This window comes from Microcaecilia unicolor, chromosome 8, assembly GCF_901765095.1.
Source record: "Microcaecilia unicolor chromosome 8, aMicUni1.1, whole genome shotgun sequence".
Taxonomy (NCBI): domain Eukaryota; kingdom Metazoa; phylum Chordata; class Amphibia; order Gymnophiona; family Siphonopidae; genus Microcaecilia; species Microcaecilia unicolor.
Window position 1 is genome coordinate 220,836,390 of NC_044038.1, and position 13,094 is coordinate 220,849,483.

The window sequence follows — 13,094 nt, forward strand, 5'->3', positions numbered from 1 at the left end:
CAGGGGAGGAAAACATCAACTTACAGATAGAATTTTCATTCCTATGTCCACTACTATGTATAAAAACATACAGCCAAGAAAAAGGTGCAATTATTCATGAAAACTTAATGCCCGCAGCATGTTTCAAACAGAAAATAGGCATGGACAGTTTGAAAATGGCCGCCTACATCTTGGCAAAAAAAACATTGGGCTCAACATTCAAAGACGATTACATATTCATAGGTGGCCAGTGACTATATTACTTGCTTATCTATGTATTTTCAGAAAATATACGGATATTGGGCTATTTAAATCATTAAGGGCATAGTGTGCCATAAGTCAGGAACACCTAACTGTAGGGGGCGATAACAATAGTTAATCACCAAAAATGGGAGTGAAATGGCAGTTAACACACAAAAGTGCACTTAGGTGTGTATAACTGTTTGAACGTATAAGTGCAAAGGGGCATTCACACGGGAAGAGCATTATAGAATTCCCACATTTAGTTGTGATCATTTATACCAGACATTGACATGGCATAAGTGGCTGCACCTGAAGCTGGGTGTGTAACTTTTTTTTTTTAATTTATGCTTTTACATTTATTAAACAACATAAATGTAATGGAAATATGGGAAACTGTTTATAAATTTTTTTATACATTGGAAATATCACTCTATCACTTTGTCCACAGTAAAGATCCAGATACTAGGCAAACAGAAAGGAATTAAGTATCAATGAGCTTGAAAAGCAAGTTTATCCTGCAAGCCAACTTTACAGCATATTACATTGTATAAGTGCAAAGGCGGCATTCACACGGGAAGGGCATTATAGAATTCCCACATTTAGTTGTGATCATTTATACCAGACATTGACATGGCATAAGTGGTCGCACCTGAAGCTGGGTGTGTAACTTGGTACTTATGCTAGTCTTGTATAACAGATTTGGTGCACAAATGTACAGTTATAGAATACCAGCTGAACACCCAAATGTTTGGTGCCTAAGTTTTAGTGTCCTTTATTGAACTGATCCCTAAATGGCCTGATAAAATCTGTATAAAAAATGGGGGTGATGTGGGGAAAATTATCTACGCTGAAGCCCCGGGATACATGACAGGCTTGATCGACTTACCAACTAGAAACACATCAGAATCTACACGAACATATCTAAATCTGCACTACCGAAGCTGCAAAGGCCTCAAATACAAATCAACTTACGCATCCAGCTTTTCCTACATAAGCACACAACTGTGGAACGCACTACCAAAAGCCTTGAAAACAACGCAAGACCACCTAAACTTCCAGACAACACTAAAAACTAACCTGTTTAAAAAGGCATACCCTACCAATCCAACCTAAATGCCTGATCTCTGCGACACAACAAAACTAACATACGTAATGGACATAACTCAACTCTTCTGTTGTACGATTCCCTAATTGTGGCTGTGCCACAACGAACTTTATCTTACCACAACATCACTCTGTATTGTTCTCACCAGAGTCAGCACCACATTGAGATGAAAGTAGGTGGGGAAATGTGGGATACAAATGTAACAAAATAAATAAAAAATGAGCTTGAGAGCAGTGATATTGGCTGCCATCTGAACAAGTAACTGAGGCAATTCTATAAATCGGTACAACAACGCCAAGCGCTAGGCACCAATTCCACAACAGCATCTGTGAGCCAGGATGTTGTTGTAGAATACTAGGTATGCCTCAGTTTAGGCGTGACCATTTACGCCAAGTCAATGGAAGGTATAAATGGGTGAGCCTACATGCGCCAAATGATGTGCGTAACTAATAGTATTCTATAAGTTACACACAAGGAAGTTTGAGGAACAGAAGATAGTGTTGACGTTACAAAGCTGAAGCCGGTCCATCCAAGCAGGTTTTCATTCTCCCCAATGCAGCCACCGCCATCTTAGTACACCCAAACCTATGTAACTGATGGGGCGACAAGCTCTGCCTACTGGCTTCAGCCCAGATAGTGGGCCAAGCATGCTCCTGCCGTCTCCTATTCATCAAACCTCCTTGGTTATGCATATCACCTGAAAACATAGGCACGGTCCACCCATTCTGCAACCATGTCCCCCATTCCTTCTGCAGTTACGCACTGTAATACTTACGCACTACCTTGTACAATAGGACCTAGTACACATTCAAACCTAACTACCAATTACTGGTGCTTATGATGTGCGTAAGTGGCATGCAGTCTAGCTGCCAATTTATAGAATTACCTCCTGCATGTTTAATTTAGGTGTTCTGGCATGATGACCATATTATATATCCATATTCAGCACCTCTACCTAGATTTTTACGTTCAGCTTAATCCAATCACCACGCTGATCGAAAAATGGACTGACTGTGGATTATAAACTACTGCTATCTGCTACAGAGGGGAATGGTAAAATCCCATTCCAAAAGCCCATCCACCCCACCTTCTGCCAATCACAAAAGTGAACTGAAAATACCTGGGCATGTTGGAAACATACCAGCCCTTGTCCAGTTAAAACTTTAGAACTAACAGTACATTTTATTTAAGCTGAAATTCAGGTTAGCATAGACATTTTTTCACGCAGGCTTGATCCTTAAGCCAAGAGCAATATACCAACAGCGGATATAACAGAAACACAACAGTTAGATTTATTCATTCTTCTCCTTTCGGTCTGAGGCCTAAAGTAATTCTGACTTCCTGAGACATGCTCTGGCATAGTTGATTCAGATTATTATTTAAAAAAAATTTCCAAAACAAACAAACGACGATTGGTCCGATCCATTTGGATGCTTTTTTCTGCTTCCTTTCATTCCTCTAATTGTTTTTGGCTACACGTGATAATGTGTTACATCTGTGGAGTGACTGTGCATGCACGAGGCTAGAAAAATGTGTGTCACAAAAAGGGCACGGTCTCAAAGTCAACATTCACCGAAACTCAGCCAGATGGATCGGAGCCCAGGCCACCTGAACAAGGATAATTGGGGAAAGCAATCCCAGCTTTGCCTTGTTTTCCCAAGAAGACTCAAGCAGGATTTAGAAGAAAGAACGCATTATGGACTAGAACGAGGGCTGGAACAGAACTCAGAATCAAATGTGAGAAAGTAACAAGGTTGGTTTGCTTGCAAAGAAACACTAGCAGTGTCAGTTGTGGAGAATCCCCCATGTAAGTGAAATCCAGTTATGCGCTCAAGGCCAAGTCTAGGGAGGGGTTTTTTGGACCAATAACCCACAGTCTGTGGCTTTTCATTTTCATAATTTTATGAATTGTTTGTCTGTTTGTAGATGTTTCCTTTTTGTAAATTTGGAGACTATGTACCCCTGACGCAGGCAGCGTTGTTGAAACACGGCCAGGTAGGATTTTTGATGAAGCTTATACACATTAGTGATCTTAGCTATTTGCTGCCCAATATTCAAAGCAAATTATGAATCTGTAAGTGGTGTTGAAAGCATAATTTGCTTTATCCACATATTTTCAAAAATTATACAGATTACATCAGGCTATTTAAATCATTAAACGGCCAGATATTATTTCAGCCTGTTAGCCCATAATGCTCTACGGTGTCGCAGGAGCTCGTTCCTTCACCCTCAAGGTCTCACTCTCTTCAGATGCCTTGGGCCGGCATTGCACTGCTGTTGGAAAGCGACAACAAGCACTTCCTGTATATAGCGACCTAACTGCCCAATGATAGCACAGCAAACAGCAAGACTCCCGCTAGGGGGCTGAGGAGGCCATTGTGAAGCCAAGGCAGACACATCCGAGGATCGCTCTTTCCACCTTGCGCTGAAAACTAAGGATGTGCAAGTGCTGGTATCATGGAGAGTAGCATTTTCATTTCCATCAGGTGGAAGTCTTCAGCTAGCAGAGATTGGGATCCCCGCCAGCTACTGCTAAACATATGCTACTATTGGGTGGGCCTGAGCCCTAATTAGGTGGGCCCTGGCCCACCCAGGCCCACCTGTGGCTACGCCACTGCTAGGAGGTGCCAAGGCAGACACATCCGAGGATCGCTCTTGCCCTCACTACCCTATAGGGAGATCCCCGATAGATGCTAGGGGTTTGGGAGTAGGAGGTTCTTAGCAGGAGTGTCGTTATACAGTCTGTGCCAGAGCCGGTGGTGGGAGGCAGGGCTGGTGGTTGGGAGGCGAGGATAGTGCTCGGCAGACTTATACAGTCTGTGCCAGAGCCGGTGGTTGGGAGGCAGGGAAAGTGCTGGCCAGACTTATACGGTCTGTGCCCTGAAGAGCACAGGTACAAATCAAAGTAGGGTATACACAAAAAGTAGCACATATGAGTTATCTTGTTGGGCAGACTGGATGGACCGTGCAGGTCTTTTTCTGCTGTCATCTACTATGTTACCATGTACCTGGGGCAATGGAGGGTTAAGTGACTTGCCCAGAGTCACAAGGAGCTGCCTGTGCCTGTAGTGGGAATCGAACCCAGTTCCCCAGGACCAAAGTCCACCACTCTAACCACTAGGCCACTCCTCCACAGCACAATAGTTTGAAAAACCAAGCAAGGTTCTAATTTGAGAAATGCAGCTAGCGCCTGGTACTTTATGAAGACAAGAGAAGCAAATACTAAACACCCTGGTGCTTAAAACATGCATAAGTGAAAGAGGAGAAAAGAAACCAGTGTTACTGACCGTGCATCTGATATGTGTATGGTGCTTGGCCTGGAGGAGGGGTACTGAAACTGGAACCATAGCTAAGGAAACCACTCTGTCCAGGAGAATGGCTGAGACTGTCTTCTGTTTTGATGCCTAGAAAAGCAAAAAAAAAATGTATTAAGCATGTATTGCTTAACAGTAAAAAAAGAAATAACATATATACATTTTATTTGAAAATGTTAACTTTTTTTTTTTTAAAGCAACATTTCCCCTTGTTTTTTTGCCCTGCAGAAATCTCTTCCTTAGGACTGGAGTGGAATGATTTGGGGGGGGGGGGGGGGTTGCAACCAATGGCCAACACCTTCTGCATTTGTATTTTGAAAATCTTTTCCATTATTCCTCTCTTTTTTTTACCACTTAGGGGCCCTTTTACAAAGCGGTGGTAGAGCTACCGCCGCTTTGTCACACGCCAATCTGGTACGTGGCCGCCGGCGGTAGTGCCTCCGGGACGCTGGAAATTATTTTTAATTTTTTCCACTGGGGACTAACCTGCCAGGTTATTGCAGGAGCCCTTACCTCCTCCTAAATATAAGTATATACTTACCATACAGTCATTTCCTTTTTTTCACAAAAACCTCGCTGCGGTAAATGGAGCCTCAGCGCGTGGACACCGCAGGCCCTTTTCACTGCAGTGTAGTAAAAGGGCCCCTTACTGTAGATTCTGCTTCTGTCTTTAATGCTTTGATATGTCCCTAACACCAGTGGCGTAGCCAGAATGTAATTTTTGGGTGGGTCAGTGAGTAGGTTGGGTGGGCATGCATTTCCTCTTCCCTTCTCCACCCCCCCTTAACCCCTCCCCACCCCGACATCCCATCTGAGCCCCCTTGCACGACCCAGTCCCCACCTGCCTACCAGCTCCATGATCGACGAGCAGACGACCCTCGTCTTCCACCCGGCACCAAGCCTTAAAAAAAAAAAAAACGGAGAAACGCCTCGCGTCTGCTGTGCGCTGCTGTAAAGCAAGCAGCAAATCGTCTCGTCGACCCTTCCATCACTGTGTCCTGCCCTCGCGGAAATAGGAAGTTACATCAGAGGGCGGAACACAGTGAAGGAAGTGCCGACACGACGAAGCGATTTGCTGCTTGCTTTACAGCAGCGCACAGCAGACGCGAGGCGTTTCACCGTTTTTTTTTTTTTAAAGGCTAGAGTGCCGGATGGAAGACGAGAGTCGTTTGCTGGTCGATCATGGAGCTGGTAGGCAGGTGGGGACTGCAGCGCCAGCAGGGCACCCCCCCCTCCACATGCTGACACCCGGGGCGGGGCGGACGTTAGCTGGGCGGGCCTGGAAGGAAACTGGTTGGGCCTGGGCCCGTCCAGGCCCGCCCATGGCTACGCCCCTGCCTAACACTAGTGGGCCCTTTTACTATTTATGTATTTATTACATTTATACCCCACACTTTCCCGCAAAAGCAGGTACAATGCGGCTTACATAGTAAACAGAATTACAATTGCAAAAGTCTTGTAAAGAGAGTATTACAAATTGTAGTGTAACAGTAATAAAAAGGCTTTGAGAATATATAAATTGAACATGGGAAGGTGTAACAAAGATAGGAAAAAGAAATTAGGAGGGGTATGGTGTAGGAGGGATAAGGCAGGGAAGACAGGTGAGTATGGAGTAGTTTGGGAGGCATGGTTTATGATATAGTCGTCGTCAAAATGAGAATAAAGTGTGTGGGTTTATAAGGTTAGGTCGGGTTGTTTGGGTAAACTTGCTTGAAGAGATGGGTTTTCAACATTTTCCTGAAAGGTAGATAGTTGTTAATTGCTCTGATGGATCTCGGTAAAGTGTTCCAAAGCTAAGCCGCATAAGCGTCTACGTGAGCCCAACGTGTGCCAAAATGGGGTTATCACCCTGCTACCGCCTGGCTCTTGCGGTGATTTCATTTTTGGCGCTCGTCCAATACGCGCGGCCAAAAAATTATTTTTGGATGCACATATTGGACGCGCGCCAAGTGGCATTTAATGCACGTAGGTCATTACCGCCCGGTTACCAAGTGAGACTTTACTGCAAGGTCAATGGCTGGCAGTCAGGTTGCAGACCCAAAATGGACACAAGGCAATTTTGATTTTGCCGCATGTCCATTTTCGGCAAAAATTTGAAAAAGGCCTTTTTTTTTCACAAGCGGGCTGAAAAATAGATCGGCGCGTGCCCAATACCCGCGCGTACACTACCGCAAGCCATTTTTAGCACACCTTACATAATGAGTAAAAGGACCCCTAGGTCTCTTGCAGGATAACTCTACTGCAGACTGCCCAACTTACACAGCAGCTATGCAGATAAGAACATAAGAATAGCCATATACTGGGTCAGACCAATGGTCCATCTAGCCCACTATCCTGTTTTCCAAACAGTGGCCAAGCCAGGTCATAAGTACTACTACTACTACTTATTTCTACAGCACTACAAGGCATACGCAGCGCTGTACACCATACACAAAAAAGACAGTCCCTGCTCAAAGAGCTTACAATCTAGATAAGACAGGCAGACAGACAGACAGAATAATTAAGGGTAAGGGAATAAAAAGACAGGGCAACTGAGCAGTGGTTAGGAGTCAAAAGCAGTGGTAAAGAGGTGGGCTTTAAGTCTGGACGTGAAAACAGACAAAGAGGGGGCTAGACAACAGGCTCGGGAAGTTTATTCCAGGAGTGAGGTGCAGCAAGATAAAAGGAACGGAGTCTGGAATTAGCAGTAGAGGAGAAGGGGACAGATAAGAGAGATTTATCAACAGAACGAAGTACCCGAGGGGGGGCATAGGGAGAGACAAGAGTGGAGAGATACTGGGGAGCGGCAGAGTGAATGCACTTATAGGTCAATAAGAGAAGTTTGAATTGAATGCGGAAACAGATAGGGAGCCAGTGAAGTGACTTAAGGAGGGGGCTAATGTGAGCATAGCGATTTTGGTGGAAAATGAGTCGTGCAGCAGAGGTTTGGACTGATTGAAGAGGAGAGAGATGGCTAAGAGGGAGGCCGGTGAGAAGCAGGTTACAATAATGAAGACGAGAGGTGATAAGAGTGTGGATAAGGGTTCTGGTAGAGTGCTCAGAGATGAAGGGACGGATTTTGCTGATGTTATAGAGAAAGAAACAACCACAAAGAAGGGCGGAAGAGACCAAAGGACCAGACTAACAACCGATAGTAAGAGCACCAAAAATAATAATAAACTACATTATTTTGGTGCTCTTACTATCGGTTTTTAGTCTGGTCCTTTTGGTCTCTTCCGCCCTTCTTTGTGGTTGTCTGTGTATTTTGTGGTAGATTTGGACTCTCTTTGGTTGTTCATAGAGAAAGAAACGACAGGTATCTGGCAGAAACCCAAAGCGTGTCAACACTCCATACTACAAATCCCAGGGCAAGCAGCTGCTTCCCATGTCTGTCTCAATAGAAGTTATATCAGTTTTCTAAGGGAAATTATGCACGTTTTTAGATTGAAGGTAACCCCGTGAAAAGTAGATATACACATTTATATCTGCTGTTTTACCTCAGCTGGGAAAAAAGGCTTTTTTAAAAATGGAGCACTAAATGGCCGTGCGCTAAAATCAAAAGTAGCGTGCTGCTATTTACTGCCCGAGTCCTTACCACCACCCATTCACCTAGCGGTAAGGACTCGTGTGCTAACTTTGTGGTAATTATGCAGCGGGCACCAAAGTGGCCACGCTGATGATTACCGCCGGGAACGCCCCTCGCTGTACAAAATAGAAAAATATTTTCTATCGCGGGAAACAGCGTGCGCCAACTTTGAAATTACTGCTGGGTGCCCGCCCTACCCAGGCGGTAGTTTTGATTTGACGCATGCTACCTCCATGTTAGCTCTACCGCTGCTGGGTGTCTAAATGGCAGATGACGTTTAATGTGAACAAGTGCAAAGTGATGCATGTGGGAAAGAGGAACCCAAACTATAACTACGTCATGCAAGGTTCAGCGTTGGGAGTCACGGACCGAGAAAGGGATCTAGGTGTCATCGTTGATGATATGTTGAAAACTTCTGCTCAATGTGCTGCTACGGATAGGAAAGCAAATAGAATGTTGGGCATCATTAGGAAAGGGATTGAAAACAACAAGAAGGCTATTACTCTGCCATTATATCGCTTCATGGTGCGACCACACCTCGAGTATTGTGTTCAATTCTGGTCGCCGCATCTCAAAAAAGACATAGTGGAATTGGAAAAGGTGCAGAGAAGGGCGACAAAGATGATACAGGGGATGGGTCGGCTTCCCTATCAGGATAGGCTGAAGAGGCTGGGGCTCTTCAGCTTGGAGAAAAGGCGGCTGAGGGGAGATATGATAGAGGTCTATAAGATAATGAGTGGAATGGAACAGGTCGATGTGGAGCGTCTGTTTACACTTTCCAAAAATACTAGGACAAGGGGGCATGTGATGAAGCTGCAGTGTGGTAAATTTAAAACGAATTGGAGGAAAGTTTTCTTTACTCAACGGGTAGTTAAACTCTGGAATTTGCTGCTGGAAAAGGTGGTTAAGGCGGTTAACTTAGTGGACTTTAAAAAGGGTTGGACGGCTTCCTGGAGGAAAAAGCCATAGAATGTTATTGAATGGACGAGGGAATACAGTATTTCTAGGATGGGCGGGACAAATTGCTTGTTCTTTTGGCTGCTGTCGGTGACAGGGTGTTGGGCTCGATGGACCCTTGGTCTGTCCCAGCATGGCGATGCTTATGTACTTATGCTTAGCAAAAATGGGCCCCCCAGTGAATAAATCCTAATTAATAAATAATAGCCGTGACGTACGGCGTCAGAAACAGCTGATTACGCCAGGAACTGCACTGAATGAAGGTGCTACTCCGGCGCCGAAGAACTAGATTCTCGGCTGGCGGGGCCAGCAAACAACAAGGTATTTGAAGCGGCGGGGCGGGCGGTGGGGGAGGGTTGGTGGCGGGAGGGGGGCTCAAGGGGATCGTCGGGAGGGGGCCAGGGCCAAATCTACGGGGGCCCAGGCCCCCTCAGGCCCCACGTAGCTATGCCACTGGTACACACAGAGGGGCATAATTGAACAAAAACGTCTATCTCCATGGGCGTTTATCTCCGAGAACGGGTCCGTGAAGGGGCGGACCGAACCGTATTTTCGAAAAAAATAGACGTCCATGTTTTATTCGACAATTTGTGAGCTGGGCGTTTTTGTTTTTCAGTGATAATGGAAAATGAAAGCGCCCAGCTCAAAAACGAATAAATCCAAGGCATTTGTTCGTGGGAGGGGCCAGGATTCGTAGTGCACTGGTCCCCCTCACATGCCAGGACACCAACTGGGCACCCTAGGGGGCACTTTTACAAAAAAAAAAAAAAAAAGGTAAAAGAGCTCCCAGGTGCATAGCACCCTTCCCTTGGGTGTTGAGCCCCCCAAATCCCCTTCAAAACCCACCGCCCACAAGTCTACACCATTACTATAGCCCTAAGGGGTGAAGGGGGGCACCTACATGTGGGTACAGTGGGTTTGGGGGGCAGTTTGGAGGGCTCCCATTTACCAGCACAAGTGTAACATGTGGGGGGGGGATGGGCCTGGGTCCACCTGCCTGAAGTCCACTGCACACCCTAATAACTGCTCCAGTGACCTGCATACTGCTGCCAGGGATGTGGGTATGACATTTGAGGGTGAAAATACAAAGTTGTGAAACGGCATATTTTGTGGTGGGAGGGGGTTTGTGACCACTGGGGGAGTCAGTGGAGGTCATCCCCGATTCCCTCCAGTGGTCATCTGGTCATTTAGGGCACTTTTTGGGGCCTTATTCGTGGAAAAACAGGGTCCAGGAAAAGTGCCCTAAATTCTCGCTAAAAACGCATAATTTCTTCCATTATCGGCGAAAGGTGCCCATCTCTGATCGCCCGATAACCACGCCCCAGTTCCGCCTTCACCACGCCTTCGACACGCCCCCATCAACTTTGTCCGCATCCGCGACGGAGTGCAGTTGAAAACGTCCAAATTCGGCTTTCGATTATACCGATTTATTCGTTTTCGTGAGATTAACGTCTATCTCCCGATTTGGGTCGCAATATAGGCATTTTTCTTTTTCAATTATAAGTTGGACAGTATCTGTTTGACATCCATAGCGTTTGACATCTATAGAGGAATGGATAACTGTAAAAAGATTGGCCGTTAATATAGATAAAACTGAAGTGATGATCCTTTGTAGGACTTAGGTATCTGAATGTCTGGAAGAGTTGGCTTAAAGCATCACATTCCCAGTGGCATCCCACCTTCATAGTCTGGGAGTGGTACAGGATTCTTCTTCATCCATGATGCAGCTAGATCGAGGAAGCAGCGTGAGCTGGGTTTTTTTTAGGCTTTGCTTATTATGGAAAGCAAAATATGGCTTGCCTTCAGAAGATTTGAAAACTACATTGCAAGCGTTAGTTATAAATTGACAAAGTACATTCCGAAAAGGACACTACGCGTTCATCCCAAAGAAACTGTCTTCAGTTACCTGAACAATGCAGTCAAGTTTTCAATAACAAAGAAAGGCACATTTTCGTGTGTTGGTCCTTTGTTCTGGAATTCTTTGCCAGATAAATTCATAATGTTTCTTATTTTAGTTTTAGAAAAGCTTATAAAAACTTGGTTGTTTCAGCAATGTTTTCATTAATTTCATTATTTTTTTTTAGATTCTGTGCTGTTGGATTGTAGGTTGCATTGTTCTACTACTCGTTATTACCAATGTTTTTGTTTGAACACCTTGTACACCTTGTATGTAAAGTAATAAATCTATTTTAATCACAATTAGAATACTGGTACTCTGATAACCAAAAATGTCTTGAAAGCATTGTAAGACCTGGTTACGGCGCAGAAGCGCCTGCACCAAAGCACGGCCTGTGTCGGGTCACTTCTCAATAAAAGAACAGCATTTATCTCCAACCTGAAGGCCCAGTGTTGCTTTTTCTTGTTCCTGTTTATATTTGTATACTGTTTTACCCTCTCTTCTGTCACCTTGAGAGCATTGTAAGCAATACAGAATGTGGCAACCCTTCTGGTGACCACTGTTTCATGCTATGATCATTTCACCCCATACTTAGTGGCATTGCGTTCACTTCCCGTAGCAAGAAGAGTAAAATTCAAGATGTTGATCTTGATCATCGGGCAATGAGCAGTGATAATCCACAGTACATGGAAAGCTAGGTCAAGGAAGACATTAGGAGGCCATGTACCTAAGGGCGGCCCGAGGCAATCTGCTGCCTGAGGCAAGGGCTGAGATAGTGCACCCCCCCACCCCCGGTCATGGTCTGGCATCTTCCCCTTTCTTTCTTCAACCCCCTTCCCCAAGCCTACCTTTGTTTTTCAAAAACAGCGATGGTCGCAACAATTCCCATAGGCTGCCCTGCTGCCGGCACCAGCCTCTTCTCTCTACTGTGGCCAAACCCTGAGGATACAGGAAGTTATGTCAGAGGCAGGCCGCACTAGAGAGAAGAGGGCAGCCAATGGGAATAGTTGCCACCTCCGTCTTTTAAGAAACAAAGACAAGGCTTGGGGAAGGGGACTGAAGAAGGAAAGGGGGGGGAGGGGGGAATATGCCAGATCGCTCCCGGAAGACTGCCGCCTGAGGCTTCTGCCTCAGGTGGCCTAATGGTAGGGCCACCACCACACGTACCCAAATAAAAACCTGTTCAATACAATGATGAAATCTGTTACTTGGAGTCCAACCAAGAAACATTGGACCAGTATCTAAAGCAGTAGCATCTTCCTTGTCTGCCAAAATGTTGGGATGTTTAACCACTGGTGGTAACTACCTAATACTTATCTTTTTCAGGAGGGTGTTTTTTGTCTCTCTCTTTATGACTGCTTTAAAGCACCCTTTGAGAACAACAGTTGATTTTGCTGAAATGTCTAGCAAATATACAGTGTTATTATGAGTGTGTGACATTCCTTAGAAGAAAGGAAAATGATCTTTATGAATGAAGAAGCAAAATTTGGGCTGAGTGCTGAGCTCCGGGCTGACCTTTGATCCACTGCTGGGTCCTATCAAAGCTCAGACTGTGCTCTTTTAGAAAACGCCTTGGCAGGGGTTTCTGAGCCAGTAGGGGATTTAGAAATGTCCCAGTATGAGACAGAGCACAGATTTTGGAAGCAGTAACTTTTACCTCCCAAGGATTTAAAGTTCACGTACAGCAGATTCAAGCAGCACAAAGAGGTCTGATCAAGTTTGACCATCAGGACTTCTACAACAAATATTCCGGGAGTTAATTTGCACTATGAGGTCAATTCAAGAAAGGCTGCTAAAGTTACATGCCAGAATTTTGCAATTATATGCCAAAATTTATGCATGCACAATAATAATAAGCCCACCTCCACAAGATATTTTTCATCAACAAGAACTTAATATATACATTTGTTATTGGATCTGTCAGATACCCAGGCTTTCATCCATCAGGCTGATTCACTTGAGCCTAGCATAACAAAGAATGAGCATGTAATCGTCATCAATCCGTGGCATATTTTCCATTTTCTTTAATTTTTA

The 13,094-nt window shown here is 44.9% G+C and overlaps 1 protein-coding gene across 1 annotated transcript in view; it reads right to left on the reverse strand.

Annotated features, from left to right (window-relative positions):
- Positions 1 to 4,606: 4,606 nt before the first annotated feature.
- Positions 4,607 to 13,094, reverse strand: part of LOC115476889 (eyes absent homolog 2-like) — a 123,490-nt gene continuing 115,002 nt past the window's right edge. Inside the window, exon 5 of the mRNA XM_030213461.1 lies at positions 4,607 to 4,731. Within this exon, the coding sequence (XP_030069321.1) occupies positions 4,607 to 4,731 (125 nt within the window). The remainder of the gene's footprint in view (positions 4,732 to 13,094) is intronic.